Source organism: Staurois parvus, unplaced genomic scaffold, assembly GCF_062004578.1.
Source record: "Staurois parvus isolate SC_StPar_1 unplaced genomic scaffold, SC_StPar_1.0 ptg000783l, whole genome shotgun sequence".
In the NCBI taxonomy this organism is placed as follows: domain Eukaryota; kingdom Metazoa; phylum Chordata; class Amphibia; order Anura; family Ranidae; genus Staurois; species Staurois parvus.
Window position 1 is genome coordinate 3,049,783 of NW_028318579.1, and position 25,128 is coordinate 3,074,910.

General features: G+C 43.4%; 1 protein-coding gene across 1 annotated transcript in view; it reads left to right on the plus strand.

The window, feature by feature from the left end:
• COL22A1 (collagen type XXII alpha 1 chain) overlaps nucleotides 1–25,128 on the plus strand; it is a 665,084-nt gene that overhangs the window by 392,391 nt on the left and 247,565 nt on the right. Inside the window, exons 28-32 of the mRNA XM_089654647.1 lie at nucleotides 1,510–1,563; nucleotides 9,769–9,813; nucleotides 14,522–14,584; nucleotides 16,375–16,428; nucleotides 20,971–21,012. Of these exons, the coding sequence (XP_089510773.1) occupies nucleotides 1,510–1,563; nucleotides 9,769–9,813; nucleotides 14,522–14,584; nucleotides 16,375–16,428; nucleotides 20,971–21,012 (258 nt within the window). The remainder of the gene's footprint in view (nucleotides 1–1,509; nucleotides 1,564–9,768; nucleotides 9,814–14,521; nucleotides 14,585–16,374; nucleotides 16,429–20,970; nucleotides 21,013–25,128) is intronic.

The following is a 25,128-nucleotide window of genomic DNA, read 5'->3' on the forward strand; positions in this document are numbered from 1 at the left end:
ATATAGTGAATGCAGGGTCCGGGGAGACCAGATATAGTGAATGCAGGGTCCGGGGAGAGCAGATATAGTGAATGCAGGGTCCGGGGAGAGAAGATATAGTGAATGCAGGGTCCGGGGAGAGCGGATATAGTGAATGCAGGGTCCGGGGAGAGCGGATATAGTGAATGCAGGGTCCGGGGAGACCAGATATAGTGAATGCAGGGTCCGGAGAGAGCAGATATAGTGAATGCAGGGTCCGGGGAGAGAAGATATAGTGAATGCAGGGTCCGGGGAGACCAGATATAGTGAATGCAGGGTCCGGGGAGAGCGGATATAGTGAATGCTGGGTCCGGGGAGAGTGGATATAGTGAATGCAGGGTCCAGGGAGACCGGATATAGTGAATGCAGGGTCCGGGGGGGACCAGATATAGTGAATGCAGGGTCCGGGGAGACCAGATATAGTGAATGCAGGGTCCGGGGAGACCAGATATAGTGAATGCAGGGTCCGGGGGGGACCAGATATAGTGAATGCAGGGTCCGGGGGGGACCAGATATAGTGAATGCAGGGTACGGGGTTTAGGAACTCTTTCATACACATGATCTCCTCTAGATGTTTAGCTCTCCTGGCAGCAGAAAACCGCTATACGTGGCCCTGGATTTAGCGCTTGGACATTTATTCATTTGATTGGCAAAGTATTTTCAATGACATGAATAAACGGACAAATGCTAAAGGCGGCTATCGTTTAGTCGCGTTTAGCATTTTTTTAGCCAAAATGTTCCTCTCCTGAATGCGATTTTTCTGCGCTCAGGAAAGGAACGTTTATCTGCCCCTCAACTCCGGTAAGAGTCTATATGTACATAGACACACAGGCTTTTATGGAGTTGAGGACAGGGGCTTTGACAAAAAAAACGCCAAAAGATCCTAAACTCACGTTTAGCGGCAGTATGCACGAGGCCTTAGAAACATCCCAGAGCAATAAGGCTCCAATCACACTTGTACGACTTCAAAATCATGCGATTTTCATTGTAACTTTACAGCGTGACTTTGATGCGACTTTAATGTAACTTTGATGCGACGTTGATGCGTCTTTGGAAGAGTGTGACTTTGGCTTTGACCAAAGATAACTGTTTCTTCTGTAGAAATTCGCACACAAGGTGCAACTTTCATGCGACTTTGGAGGGTTTACATTGAAGTCTATGGCCCGCAAGTCGCATGAAAGTCACACCAAAGTAGTGCAGGAGCTTTTCCTAAAAAATGCACAATGCATCAAAAATGCAATACTTGCATTTTTGGTGTGGGTCTAGTCTGTTACACACAAAATACAATCTGCTGTGGAAAAAAAAAGGTCCTGACCCTTTCCAAAAAAACGCATCGGCTCAAAACGCACAGATGTGAACTAGATCCATAGGAAGCCATGTACTATGGACTGTAGAGTATCCCGGAGTTCAGCTCCTACTGTTGCATTTTCTAGCCTTGGATGTTGTTTTTGGCAAATCCGTCTCCTGACCTCTGTCTGTCTGACCCCACAGGGTGAGCACGGTGAACGCGGCTTGGATGGAATTCCTGGACAAGTTGGCCTCAAGGTAACCCAATCTTGTGTGATAGCAGTCACCGGTCACACCGCTGCGATTTAAAATTGATTTCAGTGCGATTTCTGAAGACCTGATTGATACTCATGAAGATTTTCACCAATTTCTTGCAGTTTGCAGTACGATTTCTGTTCTATTCTATGTATGTGAAATCACAACAAAACCGCAGAAAGAGTCACGCAAGAACTACTTTAGAAATTGCGCTGCAGCAAATCGCACATGTTAAGACACCAACATTCATATTCATTAGATGCGATTTCAGTTCCCAAATCGCACCTGAAATTGCATCAGTGTGACTGGGCACTGGGTCACACCGCTGTGATTTAAAACTGTGCGACTTGTGCGCAATTTCAGTACAATTTCAGGTGCGATTTCTGAAGACCTTATTGCCACTCATGAAGATCTTCAATGATTTCTTGCAATTTGCAGTGCGATTTCCATTCTATTCTATGTATGTGAAATCGCTACAAAACTGCAGAAAGTAATGGAAGAACTACTTCAGAAATCATGCTGCAGCAAATCGCAAATGTTAAGACACCCACATTCACACTCATTAGATGTGATTTCAATTCCCAAATCGCACCTGAAATTGGACTGGTATGAACAGGCACTTAGTCATCGGTCACATCGCTGTGATTTAAAATTGCGTGATTTGTGTGCAATTTCAGCACGATTTCAGGTGCGATTTCTGAAGACCTGATTGAAACTGATGACGATTTTCACTGATTTCTTGCAATTTGAAGTGCAATTTCCGTTCTATTCTATGTATGTGAAATCGCAACAAAACTGCAAAATGTTAAGACACCAAGATTCTCATTCATTAGATGCGATTTCAGTTCCCAAATCGCACCTGAAATTGCATCGGTATGACCTGGCACTTAGTCACCAGTCACACCGCTGTGATTTAAAACTGTACGACTTGTGCGCAATTTTAGGGTGATTTCAGGTGCGATTTCTGAAGACCTAAATGCTGCTCATGAAGATTTTCCCTATCAGAGTGCCCCCTTACATCAAATGTCCTATCAGAGTGCCCCCTTACATCAACTGTCCCCATCAGAGTGCCCCTTACATCAACTGTGCCCATCAGAGTGCCCCCTTACATCAAATGTCCTATCAGAGTGCCCCCTTACATCAAATGTTTTATCAGAGTGCCCCCTTACATCAAATGTCCCATTAGAGTGCCCCCTTATATCAAATGTCCCCATCACAGTGCCCCCTTACATCAAATGTCCCCATCAGAGTGCCCCCTTACATCAACTGTCCCCATCAGAGTGCCCCCTTGCATCAAATGTCCTATCAGAGTGCCCCCTTACATCAAATGTCCTATCAGAGTGCCCCCTTGCATCAAATGTCCTATCAGAGTGCCCCCTTACATCAACTGTGCCCATCAGAGTGCCCCCTTACATCAACTGTCCTATCAGAGTGCCCCCTTACATCAACTGTCCCCATCAGAGTGTCCCTTACATCAGCTGTGCCCATCAGAGTGCCCCCTTACATCAAATGTCCCGTTAGAGTGCCCCCTTACATCAAATGTCACATTAGAGTGCCCCCTTATATCAACTGTCCCAATCAGAGTGCCCCCTTACATCAAATGTCCTATCAGAGTGCCCCCTTACATCAAATGTCCCATCAGAGTGCCCTCTTATATCAACTGTCCTATCAAAGTGCCCCCTTACATCAACTGTCCCCATCAGAGTGCCCCCTTACATCAACTGTCCCCATCAGAGTGCCCCCTTACATCAACTGTGCCCATCAGAGTGCCCCCTTACATCAACTGTGCCCATCAGAGTGCCCTCATATCAAATGTCCCATCAGAGTGCCCCTTACATCAGCTGTCCCCATCAGAGTGCCCCCTTACATCAAATGTCCCATCAGAGTGCCCTCATATCAAATGTCCTATAAGAGTGCCTCCTTACATCAACTGTCCCCATCAGAGTGCCCCATTACATGAAATGTCCCATCAGAGTGCCCCTTTACATCAACTGTCCCCATCAGAGTGCCCCCTTACATCAAATGTCCTATCAGAGTGCCCCCTTACATCAAATGTCCTATCAGAGTACCCCCTTACATCAACTGTCCCCATCAGAGTGCCCCCGTACATCACATGTTCTATCAGAGTGCCCCCTTACATCAAATGTAATATCTGAGTGCCCCCTTATATAAACTGTCCCCATCAGAGTGCCCGCTTACATCAAATGTCCCATCAGAGTGCCCCCTTACATCAAATGTCCCGTCAGAGTACCCTCATATCAAATGTCCTATAAGAGTGCCCCCTTACATCAACTGTCCCATCAGAGTGCCCCATTACATGAAATGTCCCATCAGAATGCCCCCTTACATCAACTGTCCCCATCAGAGTGCCCCCTTACATCAACTGTGCCCATCAGAGTGCCCACTTACATCAACTGTCCCCATCAGAGTGCCCCCTTACATCAGCTGTCCCAATGAGAGTGCCCCCTTACATCAAATGTCCCATCAGAGTTCCCTCATATCAAATGTCCTATAAGAGTGCCTCCTTACATCAACTGTCCCCATCAGAGTGCCCCATTACATGAAATGTCCCATCAGAGTGCCCCATTACATGAAATGTCCCATCAGAGTGCCCCCTTACATCAACTGTCCCCATCAGAGTGCCCACTTACATCAAATGTCCTATCAGAGTGCCCCCTTACATCAAATGTCCTATCAGAGTGCCCCCTTACATCAAATGTCCTATCAGAGTACCCCCTTACATCAACTGTCCCCATCAGAGTGCCCCCGTACATCACATGTTCTATCAGAGTGCCCCCTTACATCAAATGTAATATCTGAGTGCCCCCTTATATAAACTGTCCCCATCAGAAAGCCCACTTACATCAAATGTCCCATCAGAGTGCCCCCTTACATCAAATGTCCCCATCAGAGTGCCCTCTTATATCAAATGTCCCATCAGAGTGCCCCCTTACATCAAATGTCCCCATCAGAGTGCCCCCTTACATCAAATGTCCCATCAGAGTGCCCCCTTACATCAACTGTCCCATCAGAGTGCCCCATTGCATGAAATGTCCCATCAGAGTGCCCCTTACATCAACTGTCCCCATCAGAGTGCCCCCTTACATCAAATGTCCCCATCACAGTGCCCCCTTACATCAACTGTCCCCATCAGAGTGCCCCCTTACATCAAATGTCCTATCAGAGTGCCCCCTTACATCAACTGTCCCATCAGAGGTCCACCTGGCATCAAATATCATATCAGAATGCCCCCTTCCATCAACTGTTACCAACAAAGTGCCCCCTTACATCAATGTCCTATTAGAGTGCCCCCCAGGGGCGGATGACAACTCATGGGGCCCCTGGGTAATAGGGGATCATGGGGCCCCTGTGTCCTGTGTCAGAGTGCCCTCATATCAAATGTCCTATAAGAGTGCCCCCTTACATCAACTGTCCCATCAGAGTGCCCCATTACATGAAATGTCCCATCAGAATGCCCCCTTACATCAACTGTCCCCATCAGAGTGCCCACTTACATCAAATGTCCTATCAGAGTGCCCCCTTACATCAAATGTCCTATCAGAGTCCCTCCTTACATCAAATGTCCTATCAGAGTACCCCCTTACATCAACTGTCCCCATCAGAGTGCCCCCGTACATCACATGTTCTATCAGAGTGCCCCCTTACATCAAATGTAATATCTGAGTGCCCCCTTATATAAACTGTGCCCATCAGAAAGCCCGCTTACATCAAATGTCCCATCAGAGTGCCCCCTTACATCAAATGTCCCCATCAGAGTGCCCTCTTATATCAAATGTCCCATCAGAGTGCCCCCTTACATCAAATGTCCCCATCAGAGTGCCCCCTTACATCAAATGTCCCATCAGAGTACCCTCATATCAAATGTCCCATCAGAGTGCCCCCTTACATCAACTGTCCCATCAGAGTGCCCCATTGCATGAAATGTCCCATCAGAGTGCCCCTTACATCAACTGTCCCCATCAGAGTGCCCCCTTACATCAAATGTCCCCATCACAGTGCCCCCTTACATCAACTGTCCCCATCAGAGTGCCCCCTTACATCAAATGTCCTATCAGAGTGCCCCCTTACATCAACTGTCCCATCAGAGGTCCACCTGGCATCAAATATCATATCAGAATGCCCCCTTCCATCAACTGTTACCAACAAAGTGCCCCCTTACATCAATGTCCTATTAGAGTGCCCCCCAGGGGCGGATGACAACTCATGGGGCCCCTGGGTAATAGGGGATCATGGGGCCCCTGTGTCCTGTGTCAGAGTACCCTCATATCAAATGTCCTATAAGAGTGCCCCCTTACATCAACTGTCCCATCAGAGTGCCCCATTACATGAAATGTCCCATCAGAATGCCCCCTTACATCAACTGTCCCCATCAGAGTGCCCACTTACATCAAATGTCCTATCAGAGTGCCCCCTTACATCAAATGTCCTATCAGAGTGCCCCCTTACATCAAATGTCCTATCAGAGTACCCCCTTACATCAACTGTCCCCATCAGAGTGCCCCCGTACATCACATGTTCTATCAGAGTGCCCCCTTACATCAAATGTAATATCTGAGTGCCCCCTTATATAAACTGTCCCCATCAGAAAGCCCGCTTACATCAAATGTCCCATCAGAGTGCCCCCTTACATCAAATGTCCCCATCAGAGTGCCCTCTTATATCAAATGTCCCATCAGAGTGCCCCCTTACATCAAATGTCCCCATCAGAGTGCCCCCTTACATCAAATGTCCCATCAGAGTACCCTCATATCAAATGTCCCATCAGAGTGCCCCCTTACATCAACTGTCCCATCAGAGTGCCCCATTGCATGAAATGTCCCATCAGAGTGCCCCTTACATCAACTGTCCCCATCAGAGTGCCCCCTTACATCAAATGTCCCCATCACAGTGCCCCCTTACATCAACTGTCCCCATCAGAGTGCCCCCTTACATCAAATGTCCTATCAGAGTGCCCCCTTACATCAACTGTCCCATCAGAGGTCCACCTGGCATCAAATATCATATCAGAATGCCCCCTTCCATCAACTGTTACCAACAAAGTGCCCCCTTACATCAATGTCCTATTAGAGTGCCCCCCAGGGGCGGATGACAACTCATGGGGCCCCTGGGTAATAGGGGATCATGGGGCCCCTGTGTCCTGTGTCAGAGTACCCTCATATCAAATGTCCTATAAGAGTGCCCCCTTACATCAACTGTCCCATCAGAGTGCCCCATTACATGAAATGTCCCATCAGAATGCCCCCTTACATCAACTGTCCCCATCAGAGTGCCCCCTTACATCAACTGTGCCCATCAGAGTGCCCACTTACATCAACTGTCCCCATCAGAGTGCCCCCATACATCAGCTGTCCCAATGAGAGTGCCCCCTTACATCAAATGTCCCATCAGAGTTCCCTCATATCAAATGTCCTATAAGAGTGCCTCCTTACATCAACTGTCCCCATCAGAGTGCCCCATTACATGAAATGTCCCATCAGAGTGCCCCCTTACATCAACTGTCCCCATCAGAGTGCCCACTTACATCAAATGTCCTATCAGAGTGCCCCCTTACATCAAATGTCCTATCAGAGTACCCCCTTACATCAACTGTCCCCATCAGAGTGCCCCCGTACATCACATGTTCTATCAGAGTGCCCCCTTACATCAAATGTAATATCTGAGTGCCCCCTTATATAAACTGTCCCCATCAGAAAGCCCGCTTACATCAAATGTCCCATCAGAGTGCCCCCTTACATCAAATGTCCCCATCAGAGTGCCCTCTTATATCAAATGTCCCATCAGAGTGCCCCCTTACATCAAATGTCCCCATCAGAGTGCCCCCTTACATCAAATGTCCCATCAGAGTACCCTCATATCAAATGTCCCATCAGAGTGCCCCCTTACATCAACTGTCCCATCAGAGTGCCCCATTGCATGAAATGTCCCATCAGAGTGCCCCCTTACATCAACTGTCCCATCAGAGTGCCCCATTGCATGAAATGTCCCATCAGAGTGCCCCTTACATCAACTGTCCCCATCAGAGTGCCCCCTTACATCAACTGTCCCCATCAGAGTGCCCCCTTACATCAAATGTCCTATCAGAGTGCCCCCTTACATCAACTGTCCCATCAGAGGTCCACCTGGCATCAAATATCATATCAGAATGCCCCCTTCCATCAACTGTTACCAACAAAGTGCCCCCTTACATCAATGTCCTATTAGAGTGCCCCCCAGGGGCGGATGACAACTCATGGGGCCCCTGGGTAATAGGGGATCATGGGGCCCCTGTGTCCTCGCCCAAACTCAAAAAACCCTATGAAAAAGGTACCAGGGGCATCTCATGGGGTCCCCTACTGACCCCGGGCCCTCGGGCAGTGCCCGAGTTTCCAAATGGTCAGTCCGCCCGTGGTGCCCCCTTACATATAATCTCATAGATTACTGGATGTACTCTTAGATACTGGGGGAGGGGGGGGCACAACTAAACTCTGCAGGGCACATCCCACCCCAGCACCTCCCTAGATCTGGGCCTGCTGTAAAGACATGCTGGTAGAGTAATTATCTCATCTAAATTGGCCCTAGTAGGTGTGAAAGTGAGTTAGGAACAGGGGCGGACTGACAACTCATGGGGCCCCCAGGCAATAAGGGATCATGGGGCCCCTGTGTCCTTGCCCAAACTCAAAAAAACCTATGAAAAAGGTACCAGGGGCATCTCATGGGGCCCCCTACTGACCCCGGGCCCTCGGGCAGTGCCCGAGTTTACACATGGTCAGTCCGCCCCTGGTTAGGAACCATAGATTGTGCGCTCTTTGAGGGCAGGGACTGATGTCCACGTGAAGACCCCCTACCGTACACATACGTTGCGGATTTGAAGTCGTTTACAGGGGCTAATGCTGCAGCTGTCAGCCCTGAACCCCTGTATTAGGATTTTCATCCAGGTCTTATGGACCCCAGATTTCTCCATAAAGAGGACCTGTCATGCTTTATTGTTATCACAAGGTATATTTACATTTATTTATTTATTTACAGCTATAAAAGTGATTACAAAAAAAATTAAAGGGACAGTGTAAAAAAAAAAAAAATAAATAAAAAAATGAATGCGCTCCTGTCCTCCCGTGCTCATGCATAGTGGCAAACTCATACGTAGGTCACGCCCGCCTATGTACACGGTGTATGTGAGTTATTGCCACGAATAGAAATAATTATAGTGCTCTGTAACCCTAAACTGGTAACCTGTAAACATTTTTAAAGCGCCGCCTATGGAGATTTTTAAGTACCGCAGTCTGGCGCCATTCCACAAACATGCGCAATTTTCAAGCGTGACATGTGTGGTATCTATTTACTTGGCATAACATTATCTTTTATATTTGACCAAAAATTGGGTTACAGCATATCTTGTGTTTTCTTGCATTAAAATTCATTAAAGTGTATTAAAAAAAAAATAATGCGTTTGAAAAACGACATCTCAAATAACATGTTAAAGTAAATAAAAAAATGCAACGATCACCATTTTATTCACTATGGCCTCTGCTAAAAACAAATGACTTAATGTTTGGGGGTTCTATGTAATTTTCTAGCAAAAAATGCTGATTTTTACCTGTATATAAAAAGTGTTAGAATAGGCCGGGTCTTTAATCTCTTGGTGCCGGCCATACGCAAATGTGGGGCCTTGACGCTGAGCGGCCGCACATTTGCGTGCAATTAAGAAAAACGTGTGTGCTGAGAGTGCGCGCCCTGCACGCTTCCAGCACACATGTCCGGTACTCACAGAAAGGCCCCGATCTCCTCTTGCTATCAGGACCTTTCCCGATCATGTGACTGCCGTGACAGCAAATCACGGCAGTCACATGACCCTAAAACCCCGCCTCCCGTGAAGGGCCGGGAGGCGCCGGCGCCAAGGGGTTAAGTGGATATATGTAAAGTGCAATTAAGAAAAACATGTGTGCTGAGAGTGCGCGCCCTGCACGCTTCCAGCACACATGTCCGGTACTTACGGAAAGGTCCCGATCTCCTCTTGCTATCAGGACCTTTCCCGATCATGTGACTGCCGTGACAGCAAATCACGGCAGTCACATGACCCTAAAACCCCGCCTCCCGTGAAGGGCCGGGAGGTGCCGGCGCCAAGGGGTTAAGTGGATATATGTAAAGTGCTGCATAAAATTAAAAGTCATATATATGTACCTATAATAAATAGAACTGTTTCTTTTCCAGGGCCAACGTGGTGAGCAGGGACACCCCGGTACCGCTGGAATAAAGGTAACATTTGTCAGTCTTTATTCTTATTTAATTTTTTTTGTCTTGGCTCCTACAATGGTATGTTGAGGAAGGGGGACAGGGGGTGTCATCAACCTCTGATTACTTGTTACATAAAGTCCACCTCTGAGATATGTACAGAAATACACAGTTGGAAACCTTTTGTTATATTGAAGAAGGAAGGGGCGGGGAGCAAAAAGGGGCAGTTTTTTTCAGTTGTTCTTCTGCTGGCTATTGTTGGGGCCCCTTAAGAAACATTGGTGCGCTTAATGATAGTTTTAATAAACCAACATGCAGTATGGGAATGGTATAGGGGTGATATAGGTATGACACAGATGCAGTATGAATGTGGTATGCTTAGGGGTAAATTTACTAAAGGCAAATAGACTGTGCACTTTGCAAGTACAGTTGCTCCAGAGCTTAGTAAATAAGATGAAGCTTCACTTTGCCAGAATACCCAATCACTTGCAAGGAAAATAAAAAAAACTGTAATTTTGCTTTCACATTTTTGGATGATGGAAGTCAGCAGAGCTTCCTCTCATTTCCTTAGCTCTGGAACAACTGCACTTGTCCAGTGCACAGTCTATTTGCCTTTAGTAAATCAACCCCAATAGTTCTTGTCGCCAGAGACTCAGTTCTTGCTAACGGTGTGAATGATGGGCGATGAGCTCTGATGAAGAAGGCATGGCCTTCGAAACAGGTCAGCTGTACTGAGTGATTACCCCCATGATGGGATTCGCGCTGGCTTCCTGTCTCTGAAGTCCCTTGGAGGACTTACATGCCTGATTTTATTTGCTGTTTGTGAGTACCATTCCTTTATCATTAAATCTTGGTTACTGAGGTAATGCGCAAGGTTGTGCGCTTCTCTTTTTTTGTTTCATTCTGCGTGTGATCACCTTGGTCTGGGCCTCACAGCCCAAGGTCTTTCTCTTCCTGGGCCTTCGGCTTGGTCCCACTGGTCTGGCCTCTCAGCAGTCTGTCAGCAGATGTGCACTCATCGGTTCCATGGTGCCAAGAGAGAAAAGTTTCCCATGCAGTGATTAAGCCCTCTCGCTCCCCTTGCTCCTCGGTGTCTTTTGGGAACTGTAGTGTAAAGAGACTGTTGGCCCCATTATATGACTGCTGTCTCGAACTACAATTCCTATGATTAGCTGTATAGAAGTCTAAGGGCTGGCTAGGCTATGTTAAAGCCCAGCACCTGGCTACATAAACAAAAAAGAAAAAAATGCAGCAACTGCATCTAATAATTGGTAAGCTGCCATATATTAGGCTTGGTTCACATCTGTGCGGGTGGTGCCACAAATACCACCCACACGGAGGAATGCGGGACCTGCAGGCTGGTGCCATTAATTCTAATACCATGCCACCCGCACTGGAAACTGCAACAAACTGGCAACCTCAGTTCCCGTGCGGGCTACGATTTCCCAAGTAGTGCAGGGACTTCTTCCCTGTGTGTCTTGAGAGTCCATTCAAATAAATGGGCTCTCATGCCCGCACAAATCGCGGCCCGCACGGCCACACAGATGTGAACCAGGAGTTACATTTTTGCTCTTGGGTTTAGATCCATTTTACACCCCGTTGAAAGAAAACATTGCACCAGAGAGAAGAGACCAGTAAAGTTACTCAGTGGTGAATTGTATGTGGGTAATGGGTCTTTTTGTTGGATGCATGTGAAGGTTGAGTTTGGAACAAGCCTTGCAGTTGCCTTTTGCTGGCTGAGTTGGTTTATTATTATTATTATTATTATTATACAGTATTTATATAGCGCCAACGGTTTGCTCTGCGCTATACATCATAATGGGAGACAATACACGAGACAGTACAGTAACAATACAATACAATACACGAGGGGTTCAAGGGCCCTGCTCCTTGGAGCTTACAATCTAGGAGGGAGGGGAGAGTGGTACAGGAGGAAATAGCTGTGGGGGATGAAGTGGTGGGAAGAGCAGAGGAGATCAGCAAATTAGGTGAGGGCAGGGTAGGCTTCTCTGAAGAGATGGGTTTTCAGGGTGCGCCTGAAGGTGAGGAGGGTAGGGGATAGTCTGATGGATTGGGGTAGTGAGTTCCAGAGGATGGGGGAAGCCCTGGAGAAGTCCTGGAGACGGGCATGGGAGGAGGAGACCAGGGAACTGGAGAGTAGGAGGTCTTGTGAGGAGCGGAGAGTGCATTTTGGGTGGTAGATGGATATCAGGCCAGTGATAGTTTATAGAAGGAACCTAGAGTGATGCCTCAGTGGTTGGATGGTTCTACATAAATACTCAAGTTTTGGGAGCAAACCATAGCACTCAGTCCTCATGCACACGGGACGTGTTTACAGCGGCTGTTCTTGGCTTTTGAGGTTTTTTTCTACAGCCAGTAAACCCCCCAGCATGTTATCCTATGTGTCCATACACACATAGACTGGAATCAAGGTTTTTTTTGGTAGGGACGTTTTTTGGCTGGAAAAAAACCCAGGACTAGTGGGCTTCTAGAGGAGGTTTTTAGCTGTAAAAACGCTCTAACAATGAAAAACACTGCAAAATGCTGTAAATCGCTGCAAACCAGCGTTTTTAGACCTTTTTTGATGTCCCCAAAAATCCTTTTGGGTCAAATAAAACTCAAAAATGCAAAAAAAAGGGGCAAAACGATAGTACAAAAGCGCTAAAAACCGCTGAAAAACTCAAGTTTTTAACACGACTTTACACAGCTAATGTTGCCAGTGTTATTAAAACGCCCCGTGTGCATGAGGACTTAGAAGTACTAGCTATCATTAGCACTAATGGCAGGGCCATACAACGAAGATCACTGGATAGAGAAGGAAGGTAAGTATTTGAGTTGGTTGGTTGCACTGTTGTCCTTTGAAGTGCAACGTCAATAAACTGGCATTTCATAATTCATGCGTTTGTTAAAATTGGCTTCAAAACCTAATAAGTACAGAACGTTTTCAAGCCTATTCATTAACATGTATATACACTCGCCGGCCACTTTATTAGGTCCAACTTGCTAGTACCAAGAAAATCTCCCCCACACCAGTACACTGCCACCACCAGCCTGAACCATTAATACAAGGCAGGATGGATCCATGGTTTCATGTTGTTTACACCAAATTCTGGCCCTACCATCTGAATGTCGCAGCAACTAGTCTGCCCATTCTCCTCTGACCTCTGACATCAACGAGGCATTTTCATCCACACAACTGCAGCTCACTGGATATTTTCTCTTTTTTCGGACCATTCTCTGTAAACCCTAGAGATGGTTGTACGTGAAAATCCCAGTAGATCAGCAGTTTTTGAAATACTCAGACCAACCCGTCTGGCACCAACAACCATGCCACGTTCAAAGTCCCTTAAATCCCCTTTCTTCCCCATTCTGATGCTCAGTTTGAACTTCAGCAAGTCGTCTCCACCACGTCTACATGCATAAATGCATTCAGTTGCTGCGATGTGATTGGCTGATTAGCAATTTGTGTTACCAAACTATTGAACAGGTGGACCTAATAAAGTGGCCAGTGAGCATATGGCAAAGTCTGCGAGGGTTTTTTTTCCAGGTCATGGTATAGATCAAGGTTTCTCAACCATGGAACCTTAGAGTTCCGTAAAGTGCCATGTGACTGGCTGATTAGCAATTTGTGTTACCAAACGATTGAACAGGTGGACCTAATAAAGTGGCCAGTGAGCGTATAGCAAAGTCTGCGAAGGTTTTTGTTTCCAGGTCATGGTATACAGTAGATCATGGTATAGATCAAGGTTTCTCAACCATGGAACCTTAGAGTTCCTTAAAGTGCCATGTGATTGGCTGATTAGCAATTTGTGTTACCAAACTATTGACCAGGTGGGCCCAATAAAGTGGCCAGTGAGCGTATAGCAAAGTCTGCGAGGGTTTTTTTTTCCAGGTCATGGTATACTGTAGATCATGGTATAGATCAAGGTTTCTCAACCATGGAACCTTACAGTTCCTTAAAGTGCCATGTGATTGGCTGATTACCAATTTGTGTTACCAAACGATTAAACAGGTGGACCTAATAAAGTGGCCAATGAGCGTATAGCAAATTCTGCAAGGGTTTTTGTTTCCAGGTCATAGTATAGATCATGGTATAGATCAAGGTTTCTCAACCATGGAACCCTAAAGTTCCTCCAGAGATTGCTAGGTGTTCCTTGAGCAATGCGCAATCTCCGCTTCTCAGATAGGTTCTCATTGACACCATTAATCTTTTCAGCTATCTGTAAGGAGTAATTCTTCCCAATGCCCAAAAGTGTAAGTAGCATTCTTCCCATTGACCATCACACCAATGTATCATGAGTTGTAGATATAGTCATTTTTTAGTAGGGGTTCCTTGAGACCGAAAAGGTATTTCAATGGTTCCTCTGTGTTGAAAAGGTTGAGAAAGGCTGGTGTAGTTAGTAGTAGTTGGTTACATTCAACTAGATTGTTTTGTCAGTTTGAAGATGTTTTGTAGCTCTTCCAAAGCACTTCCTAAGAACTGAAGAAGTGGTGTGGATAAGCAGGCAATGTCTTCACCTTTACACAACAAGTCCATATGAATGTGAATAACTACTACCAGTTTGACCTCCTTGTTTTTCCAGAATTGATAAGTACTGGTTTGTATATGGGATGGGTATGGTATATTGGTTGGTATATGGGATGGGTCCTTCAATTTTGCATAAATAACATACATTTCTAACATGTTCATGATGAGATGGAGATAATTTTTTTCCGAATGACCTTTTTGTAGGGTGACGTCGGCCCTCCGGGATTGGCTGGAGCAGCTGGCTTGAAAGGTGAAAAAGGAGACCTGGTAAGAATTTAACCACTTCAAGTCCGGACACTTTCACCCCCTTCCTGCCCAGGCCAATTTTCAGCTTTCAGCGCTATCACACTTTGAATGACAATTGCGCGGCCATGCAACACTGTACCCATATGACATTTTTTTGAGACAGATAAAACTTTATTTTGGTGGTATTTATGGACCACTGGGATTTTAATTTTTTTTGCTATATAAATGAAAAAGGGTTTTTCTTATAAAATTTTGCAAAAAAATTATCTTTCTTCATAAATCTATCTTTTTAGTATAAAATAAAATAAAATAACCCAAATTAGTTTATAACCAAAAATTATAATTTCTCAAAAATGTTTTTTACGTTTTTATTTTATTTTTTTTATATGGTTTATGTTTTGTTTTTTTTTTTACATACTACACTTGCTTGCCCAAAATGAGCATTGCCTCCATATGTTCTTCCAGGACGAAATGATCGATAGGAACCATAGTGACACTGTACTATTTGTGGGGGGTGATGAAGATTTTTTTTTTTCTTTTTTTAGCATTTTTTGAGACAGATAAAACTTTATTTTGGTGGTATTTATTCACCACTGGGATTTTTTTTTTGCTATATAAATGAAAAAGTCCAAAAATGTTGAAAAAAAGTGTTTTTCTTATAAAATTTTGCAAACTCATAATCTTTCTTCATAAATCTTGGCCAAAATGTATTCAGTTTTTTTTTTACATTTTTATTTATTTATTTTTTATTATTATTATTTGTATTATTTTTAACCTACTGTCACCCTAGCAGTACAGTGTCACCATAGTGACACTGTACTACTTGTGGGGGGTGAGGAAGATTTTTTTTTGTACACTGATTGCTTTTACACCCATAAAGGCTGTAAAAGCAATAATTTCTCCTTCTCTCTGGCTTCATTCTTGCAGCCATTGAGAAATACTGTGTGAGCTGTAATTGGTCACAGCTTGTTACATGGTACAAGTGGTACCATGGTACAAATTGGATCGCGGTGCTGCATGCTCCCAGGGAAAGAAGGTTAGTTGTTGCTTCTGGGGGTCTGTTGTTGCTGGAGGCTTAATTGCTTCTGGGGGATCTATTATTGCTAGGGAGGTCTATTGTTGCTGGAGGGGGATCTGCTGTTGCTAGGGGGGGTCTCATGCTTCTGAAGGGTCATTTGTTGCTGAGAAATAACTACTCTTGAGGGAGGGGGTCTATTATTGCTGGCTGCTGGAGGGTTTAGAGTTCTGTGGTTGCTTCTGGGAGTCTATTGTTGCTGGGGGGATCTTTTGTTGTTAGGGGGATCTATTGTTGCAAGGGGTCTATTGTTGCTGAAGGATCTATTGTTGCCAGGGGTCTATTGTTACTGGGGATCTAATTTTGCGGGGAGTATCTATTGTTGCCAATGGGGGTCTTTTGTTGCTGGCTGAAGGGGTTCTATTTTACAGCTTTTGTTGTTATCATTAACAAACTCCAAATTACTTAGCACAACAATATGATTCTTGGTTCTGTATTCTCTAAAAGCAGCAGTAGTAGGAGGTGGAATCAAGGGACGGTCCTCGGAGGTGGGTGGTGGGCGGAGACAGGGATGACTCAGAAGGGGGGAGTTCCTGCACCTCCTCCCTGGGAAAAAAAAAGCTCTGCAGCTATGTATTGTACATTGTACACAAATCATCGCTCTTGACAAGAAATGGAGATATTCATGCAGCAAAATTAGCATTCTTTTTTTTTTTTAAGCCATTGAAATGTATATTTTGCTTCTCATTGGTTTTATGATGTACATATGATGTTCTGTACATTTTTTTTTATTAAGGGCCAAAAAGGAAATCTTGGATCTTTAGGACTGAAAGGTGAAAAGGGAGACAAGGTATGTTGTTGTTTTTTTTTCACTTTAGTCACCTAAAGTCTAGGCATTGTTACATAGTTTGTCTGGCTGAAAAAAGACAAAAGTCCATCCAGTTCAACCATAGAAAAAAAAAAAAAAGTTATATTCCTACACCCACAGTTGATCCAGAGGAAGGCAAAAAACCCAGCAAAGCACAATCCAATTTGCTCCTGTTGGGAAAAAATTCCTTCCTGATCCCCCGAGAGGCAATCGGATATTCCCTGGATCAACTTTACCTATAAATGTTATATCCAGTTATATTCTGTGTATCCAAGAAATAATCCAGGACTTTCCTACAGCAATCCACTTAGCTAGCCAGAACCAACTCTTGAGGGAGTCTATTCCACATTTTCACAGCTCTCACTGTGAAGAAACCTTTCCGTGTTTGGAGATTAAATTACTTTTCCTCCAGACATAAAGAGTGCCCCCTTGTCCTCTGTGATGACCTCAGGGTGAATAACTCTACACCGAGTTCACTATATGAACCACTGATGTATTTATACATGGGGATCATATCCCCCCTTATGTATTATACATGGAGATCATATCCCCCCTTATGTATTATACATGGAGATCATATCCCCCCCTTATGTATCATACATGGAGATCATATCCCCCCCCCCCCCTTATGTATTATACATGGAGATCATATCCCCCCCCCTTATGTATTATACATGGAGATCATATCCCCCTTATGTATTATACATGGAGATCATATCCCCCCTTATGTATTATACATGGAGATCATATCCCCCCTTATGTATTATACATGGAGATCATATCCCCCCTTATGTATTATACATGGAGATCATATCCCCCCCCCCCTTATGTATTATACATGGAGATCATATCCCCCCCCCCTTATGTATTATACATGGAGATCATATCCCCCCCTTATGTATTATACATGGAGATCATATCCCCCCTTATGTATTATACATGGTGATCATATCCCCCTTATGTATTATACATGGAGATCATATCCCCCCTTATGTATTATACATGGAGATCCTATCCCCCCCCTTATGTATTATACATGGAGATCATATCCCCCCTTATGTATTATACATGGAGATCATATCCCCCTTATGTATTATACATGGAGATCATATCCCCCCTTATGTATTATACATGGAGATCATATACCCCCTTATGTATTATACATGGAGATCATATACCCCCTTATGTATTATACATGGAGATCATATCCCCCCTTATGTATTATACATGGAGATCATATCCCCCTTATGTATTATACATGGAGATCATATCCCCCCTTATGTATTATACATGGTGATCATATCCCCCCTTATGTGTTATACATGGTGATCATATCCCCCCTTATGTATTATATATGGAGATCATATCCCCCCTTATGTATTATACACGGAGATCATATCCCCCCTTATGTATTATACATGGAGATCATATCCCCCCTTATGTATTATACATGGTGATCATATCCCCCTTATGTATTATACATGGAGATCATATCCCCCCTTATGTATTATACATGGTGATCATATCCCCCCTTATGTGTTATACATGGTGATCATATCCCCCCTTATGTATTATACATGGAGAGCATATCCCCCCTTATGTATTATACATGGAGATCATATCCCCCCTTATGTATTATACATGGTGATCATATCCCCCCTTATGTATTATACATGGTGATCATATCCCCCCTTATGTATTATACATGGTGATCATATCCCCCCTTATGTATTATAGATGGAGATCATATCCCCCTTATGTATTATACATGGAGATCATATCCCCCTTATGTATTATACATGGAGATCATATCCCCCTTATGTATTATACATGGCGATCATATCCCCCCCTTATGTATTATACATGGAGATCATATCACCCCTTATGTATTATACATGGAGATCATATCCCCCCTTATGTATTATACATGGAGATCATAACCCCCCTTATGTATTATACATGGAGATCATATCCCCCTTATGTATTATACATGGAGATCATATCCCCCCTTATGTATTATACATGGAGATCATATCCCCCCTTATGTATTATACATGGTGATCATATCCCCCTTATGTATTATACATGGAGATCATATCCCCCCTTATGTATTATACATGGTGATCATATCCCCCTTATGTATTATACATGGAGATCATATCCCCCCTTATGTATTATACATGGAGATCATATCCCCCTTATGTATTATACATGGAGATCATATCCCCCCTTAATCTCCTCTTCTCTAGAGTGAATACATTCAGTTCCTCTAATATTTCCTCATAGCTGATCTCCTCCATGCCTCATATCAGTTTAGTTGCCCTCCTCTGTACTTTCTCAAGTTCCCCAATGTTCAATTGTTGGGCTATGTGGTTTGCATGCCAGCATGATATGCCCTAGAAGTACAGAGCTCCAGTAACTGATGCTTATTGAGGCTGATTTCTGCACAGTAGCTTCACCTTCAGACTGTAAATTTTGGTTGAAACTTCAATATGACCATCCTTGTTCAAGGAATAAAATGTTAAATATTTCAATGTGTCTACAGAGGTCAAGATCAGAGTATCTCTGCAGGAACTCATACTGTATATTGCCTCTATGTAAGAACCCTCACAAGCAGAAAATATAGTTGATGAACAATTAATGGTTGCATTACCCACCTGACTCACAGGCCTGGTGTAGGAGGTCAAAGTAAATGTTGGTATCTTAAGGCAAGACTTCCAAACAGGACCACTGACCCTGAGCAGTAATGGCCCAGTTTAATGTAGCACACCCCCTAAGGAGCCACTGGTGAATTTGATTTCTTTCCCCCAGTTAAATCACACAACATTTTCTCGACTCTTTCACTGGTTTGGATAAACAGTCTAGGGATGTCTTTTTAGGGTTTTATTGTAAGGAACAGGGCTGCTGTTAGAAACCACATGGCCCCATACAGCTAACCTGCCAGCCGCCCTCCCTCCCCCCCAAAAAAAAAACACAGTTTACTATGCTTCAGTTATGAATGAACATAGTGAGTAATATGTACTAATTACTCATTGTGTTCATTCAAGAAAGGAAGGGGGTGGTAAATGTGAAATATTTACCAGACCCTCCCCCCACTCTCTACCCTGAAGGATCCTATTGTGCACTTGCAGCTGCCAGTGTGAAGAAGAGGAGGGAAGCCGGCAGCAATGTAGGGGTGGGGGTACAAAGGGAGGCCTGAGCAGCAGGGGGGAACATATGGTGCACAAGGAGGGTGGTGGGTCCAATTACTGGAACCAATTCCCTGCATGGATATCTGTGCAGCAGCTGAAAGCCAATGGGAAGGAAGCGGAGAAGAAGCTAGCTTTCAGCTGCTGCAGAAACAGCCATACAGGGGGTAGGTTCCAGTAATCCCCTTCCCACTCTATGCCGATCACCCCTCTGCCCACATCCGATTCACCCAGCTACTTAGGCCCCACTGCTGGTCTAGGCCCTGTATAGGACTGGTAGTACCCTCTTATCCACGGCCCTGGTAAGGAAGAACTTGGATGGGATAAGGGGAACATGGGATACCCCAAATTGGTAAACTTAACTCTCTGAGGACTCTTCCCTGCCTTGCTAAGCTGCACAAAATGTCCTCCAGAATCTCTAATGCTGACGGGTGACTATGACTTCTCCCAAAAGACCGAAAGCAACACATAGTCACTAGCTTCCAGCACTTGGGTCAGCTACTCACTCAATGTCACAGGATTATCGGTTGCCTCCTTCCGATATCCACTTATTTTACAGCCCTTCTATGGTTTGTAGCTGATGCCACACTAGGGTTCTCTAACCCTCGAAAAGACACCACCAAATGGCCAGCTAGCCAAAGTGGTCAGTAGACCTCGTGTTGGCTTTCAGCTATGGTCAAGCAAAGATAGATGAGATTGGTTGTTGACCTATTTTTCCTTTACCCCCTACTATATGGTCACCTTTTCCCTTTGGAAACTATAACTTAAGCATGACAGCTTCCTATACCTGCAGATAAGGTGCACAACGTATAGGGAGAAATAAAATGGAGACGTTGTTGAATCAATCAATTACGTATACTTCCATGCTTTAGTACTGGAACAAGACTATCTACTCCAGTAACTAAATTGGACATATCTTCAAGTCATTCGATATCAATAAACTCTCAGGATTACCTCTCTAACTAGATGTTAGTATCAATATATACTGTACAATCAATCTGTTGCCTTGGAAAGTCCCTCAGAACAGATGGTCCGATGGTCCTGTTTGCTATGGGCTTCCCTGAGACCTGTGTAATTTACACGGATCATGTCAACAAGTTTTATGATCCAACCTTGGGCAGGAGCTACAATGTCAGCAACCTACTTGCTCAACACCTTGAATGGCTTAGATATCTGGTAAAGGCCACTGTAAAGTGTAAAAAAAAAAAAGTTCAGGAGTAATTATCCAAAATATGGCAGCCACTGGCACATATAGGCAAAGTAAATGTGAAGTTGTATTTAATTCCATTGTGTGTTAAAATCTGTCTTGACTAAAACCATTATTTTTCTTAAACAGGGTATTGCTGGTCCACCCGGTTTACCAGGAACAGCGGGAACGGTATGTAGTGCTCAAAAATGGATTTAAATACCATAGATCTATGGTGGTACTATCCGTATTCATGCAAAAGGTCTCGTGGCAAAGTGTCTTGGCCGGGAAGCATGTGCCCACTCCCAGGGCTTAGAATGACTTTCAATAGACAGATTATTATTTTCCCAATTGTAGGAATCAGAGGTGGTTTAAAACGTATCTAATCCCAAGAGCAAAAGGTAATTCAATCCAACTTTCCATTCTTTAGATGTGGTGGCTGCATTCGTTTTTTGTTTTCGGACTAAGTAAATTTTTTGCAAAAACAGACATATATCTGCTAAATTATGCCAGAAATCCAATGTGTTTGTAACTTTCTGTTTACTGAACTGAAATTACAAACAATGTTGTCAGGCTTCCTAGTTCTCTTCCTCTCCCTACGTAATGTTGATGAAGAAAGGGGAAACATTTTCAGTCAAAATCAAGAGAGCAGCCAAGGGTAACAACGTTACTCCTCCATAGATACAGGTTGGTAAGTATTGTCACTCCAGGGCAGGAAGTATGTTATTGGCAGGATCACCAGGTGAAAATAAAAAAATAAAAAAAGCCTGAAAGAAAAGAAACCTAATGTAACCACCACGTCTGGTATGTTGTAATACAGTACTTTGCATTTTTGATCTTTGGTTCAGATACACTGAAATAATGAAATAACAGATAAACTAGCATAACTTCATTATTAAAGGGTCTTACAGTGTCTGTAACCTTGCTTTCTTTAACTGGCTGTCCTGCATGACCGGCACCAAAAATCCATTTGGTATGCCCATGCTGACATTTGGCCAAGTCGGAACTTTAAAGTGAACCTGTCAGCCATTTTAAATTTTTAAGAGCAGGTACCATAAGTTGCCTCCTATTACCTTTGCTGGACAGAAAACCCTCCTATGTGTGCCCCTCTGATTTTGCGCACACTTTGTTTCTTAGGGTCAGTACTAGGAGGTACTTCTCAAGGCAAACCTAAAGCACCACCCCTGGTGTCAAGGCTACAACAGACCTCTCTTCATTCCAAGTACAGAAACCAAAAATGAAAGAAGTCACCAAATTATTTTTCAATAAACTTTATTTTATAAGGAACAATGCCATTTATTGGACCCTGCTCCTCCTCCCTCCTGTGTTTTACCCTGGGAGGGCTTAAATAATTCCATCCACCAGACCCTGCTCCACCATCAACATGTTTCACCCCAGGAGGGGGTTAAAAAATGTTATCCATCACAGCCTACTATTTCAAAGAATTTCACCCCAGGTGGGGCTTAAACAATGCTGTGTAACTGGCCCTGGTCTTCCTCCACCTTCAACCTGTTTCACCCCGAGAGGAGCTTAAACAACAGCATCCACCAGGCCCTGCTTCTCCTCCTTCTCCACTAATGAGGGGTTAAACAGCGCCATTCACAAGACCTCCTCCAATGTGGGTCTGGTGACAGCATTATTTGGAATGCATGGATCCCTATTGACCCTTACATTTCTAATAATGCCATCCTCCACACCCTGCTGCTTCTTCTCCAATGTGTTTCAGTCTGCGAAAGGCTCAAACAATGCCATTCACAGTACCCTTCTCCCCCTGCAACATATTTTACCCAGGAGGGGCTTAAACAACGCTGTCCTTCAGACCTTGCTACTCCTCCAACTCATTTCACCCTGGTAGGGGTTAAACAATGCCATCCTTCTGGCCCTGCTCTTCCTCCTTCTCAAACTCTTTTCAACCTTAGAGGAGCCTAAACAATGCCATCCACCAGATCCTGCTCCTCCACTTACACACCGCTTCATCCTGAGAGGAGCTTAAACAATGCCATCTACATGGTCCTCCTTCAAGGAGAGAACTATCACTGAACGGGAGGGAAGGACAGAGGGAGATACCAAGTCATGGAAGTAAACAAGTTGTAGGGCCCTAAACCACCACTAGATGTCAGCATGCTACCAAGCACTAGTAACCCCATGCAGTTCAATTCAAAGCAGAAAAATATATACATATAGGTGGAACAGAACACAAACATTTGTCAAGATCTGAAATAAGAACTGTCTGTAGCGGCCCATGGCAAGCATTTTTATCCTCCAGAGCAGCTTTCGATGTAATTGGTTACACTTGCAGATCATGTGATGTGTCATGTGATCTATGACAACTACATTTCATGATATGAAATGTCTGTAAGAGCCTGCGGCCAACAATGGCATTCAGTCTTCCGATGCAGCTTTGGATCTGATTGGCTGCCGTTGAGCAATACTGATAGTTTTTATTGACATTTGACTGGTAGACAAGGTTCCTTTGTGTGTGAGGCCAACTTCACATTTAGGCCGCTTTCACACGGGAGTTTCATTTTTTTTTCATCAGTTCAGTCACATTTTTTCCAAGAAAAAACAGATCAGTATACATCCGTTTTTCATCCGTTCACATCATTTTTCGTCCGTTTATATCTGTTTACATCCGTTTTTGTTTGTTAACATACATTTACATCCGTTTTCATCTGGTTTTTCATCCATTTTTCTTCCATGTACATCCATTTTAGTCCATTTACATCCACTTACATCCATTTTTGGTCTGTTTACATCCGTTTTTGTTCATTTACATCCATTTTTGGTCAGCTTACATCAATTTCCATATGTTTACATCCAATTTTAGTCTGTTTAAATCAATTTTCCGTCCATTTACATCAATTGTCTGTTTACATCCATTGACATCAATTATTGTCTGTTTTTTTGGTCCTTTTACATCCGTTTTTTGTCCATTTACATCTGTTTTTCATCAGTTTACATCCATTTTTTTTATCCATTTTTCATCCATTTACATACATTTTTGGTCTGTTTACATACACGTTCCTCTGTTTACATCCATTTTGTCTGTTTTCATCCAGTTTACATTTGTTTTTGTCTGTTTACATCTGTTTTTGGTCCGTTTCCATCACTTTTCGTCTGTTCACATCTGTTTACATCAGTTTTTGTCTGTTTACAACCATTTTTGGTCAGTTTACATCAATTTCTGTATGTTTACATCCGATTTTGATCCGTTTACATCCATTTTTGGTCTGTTTGCATCCATTTACATCTGTTTTTGGTCTGTTTACATCCATTTTGAGTCCATTTACATCCATTTACATCAGTTTTTGGTCGTTTACATCCATTTTCATCTGTATTTTTGTCCATTTACATCAGTTTTCATTCGTTTACATCTGTTTTTCATCAGTTTACATCCATTTTTTATCCATTTATATCTGTTTTTCATCAGTTTACATCCATTTGTCATTCGTTTTTCATCCATTTACATTTTTGGTCTGTTTACGTACGTTTTCGCCTGTTTACATCCATTTACATCCATTTTTGTCTGTTTTCATCCAGTTTTTAATTTTTTTTGTCCTTTTACACCACTTTTTCAACCGTTTTCATCTGTTTTAGTCCATTTACATCCACTTACATCAGTTTTCATCCATTTACATCCATTTTTGGTCCGTTTCCATTACTTTTAGTCTGTTTACATCTGTTTACATCAGTTTATGTCCACATACATCTATCTTTGGTCAATTTACATAAATTTCTATATGTTTACATCCGATTTTGGTCCGTTTAAATCCATTTTTCGTCTGTTTACATCCATTTTTGGTCTGTTTGCATCCATTTACATCTGTTTTTGGTCCGTTTACATCCGTTTTCATCCGTTTACATCTGTTTTTCATCCATTTACATCCATTTTTTGTCTGTTTACATCTGTTTCTCATCTGTTTACATCCATTGTTGGTCCATTTACATCCATGTACATTAGTTTTTGGTCATTTACATCAGGTTTTCATCCGTTTACATCAGTTTTTCATCCGTTTACATCTTTTTCATCGGTTTACATCCATTTGTCATTCGTTTTTCATCCATTTACATACATTTTTGGTCCGTTTTACGTACGTTTTCTTCTGTTTATATCCATTTACATCTTACATTTTTGTCTGTTTTCATCCAGTTTTTCATTTTTTTTTTCTCCTTTTGCATCACTTTTTCATCCGTTTACATTCGTTTTAGCCAGTTTACATCCGCTTACATCCATTTTTGGTCTGCTTGCATCTGTTGTTTGTTAGTTTACATCCATTTACATCTGTTTTTGGTCCATTTACATCTGTT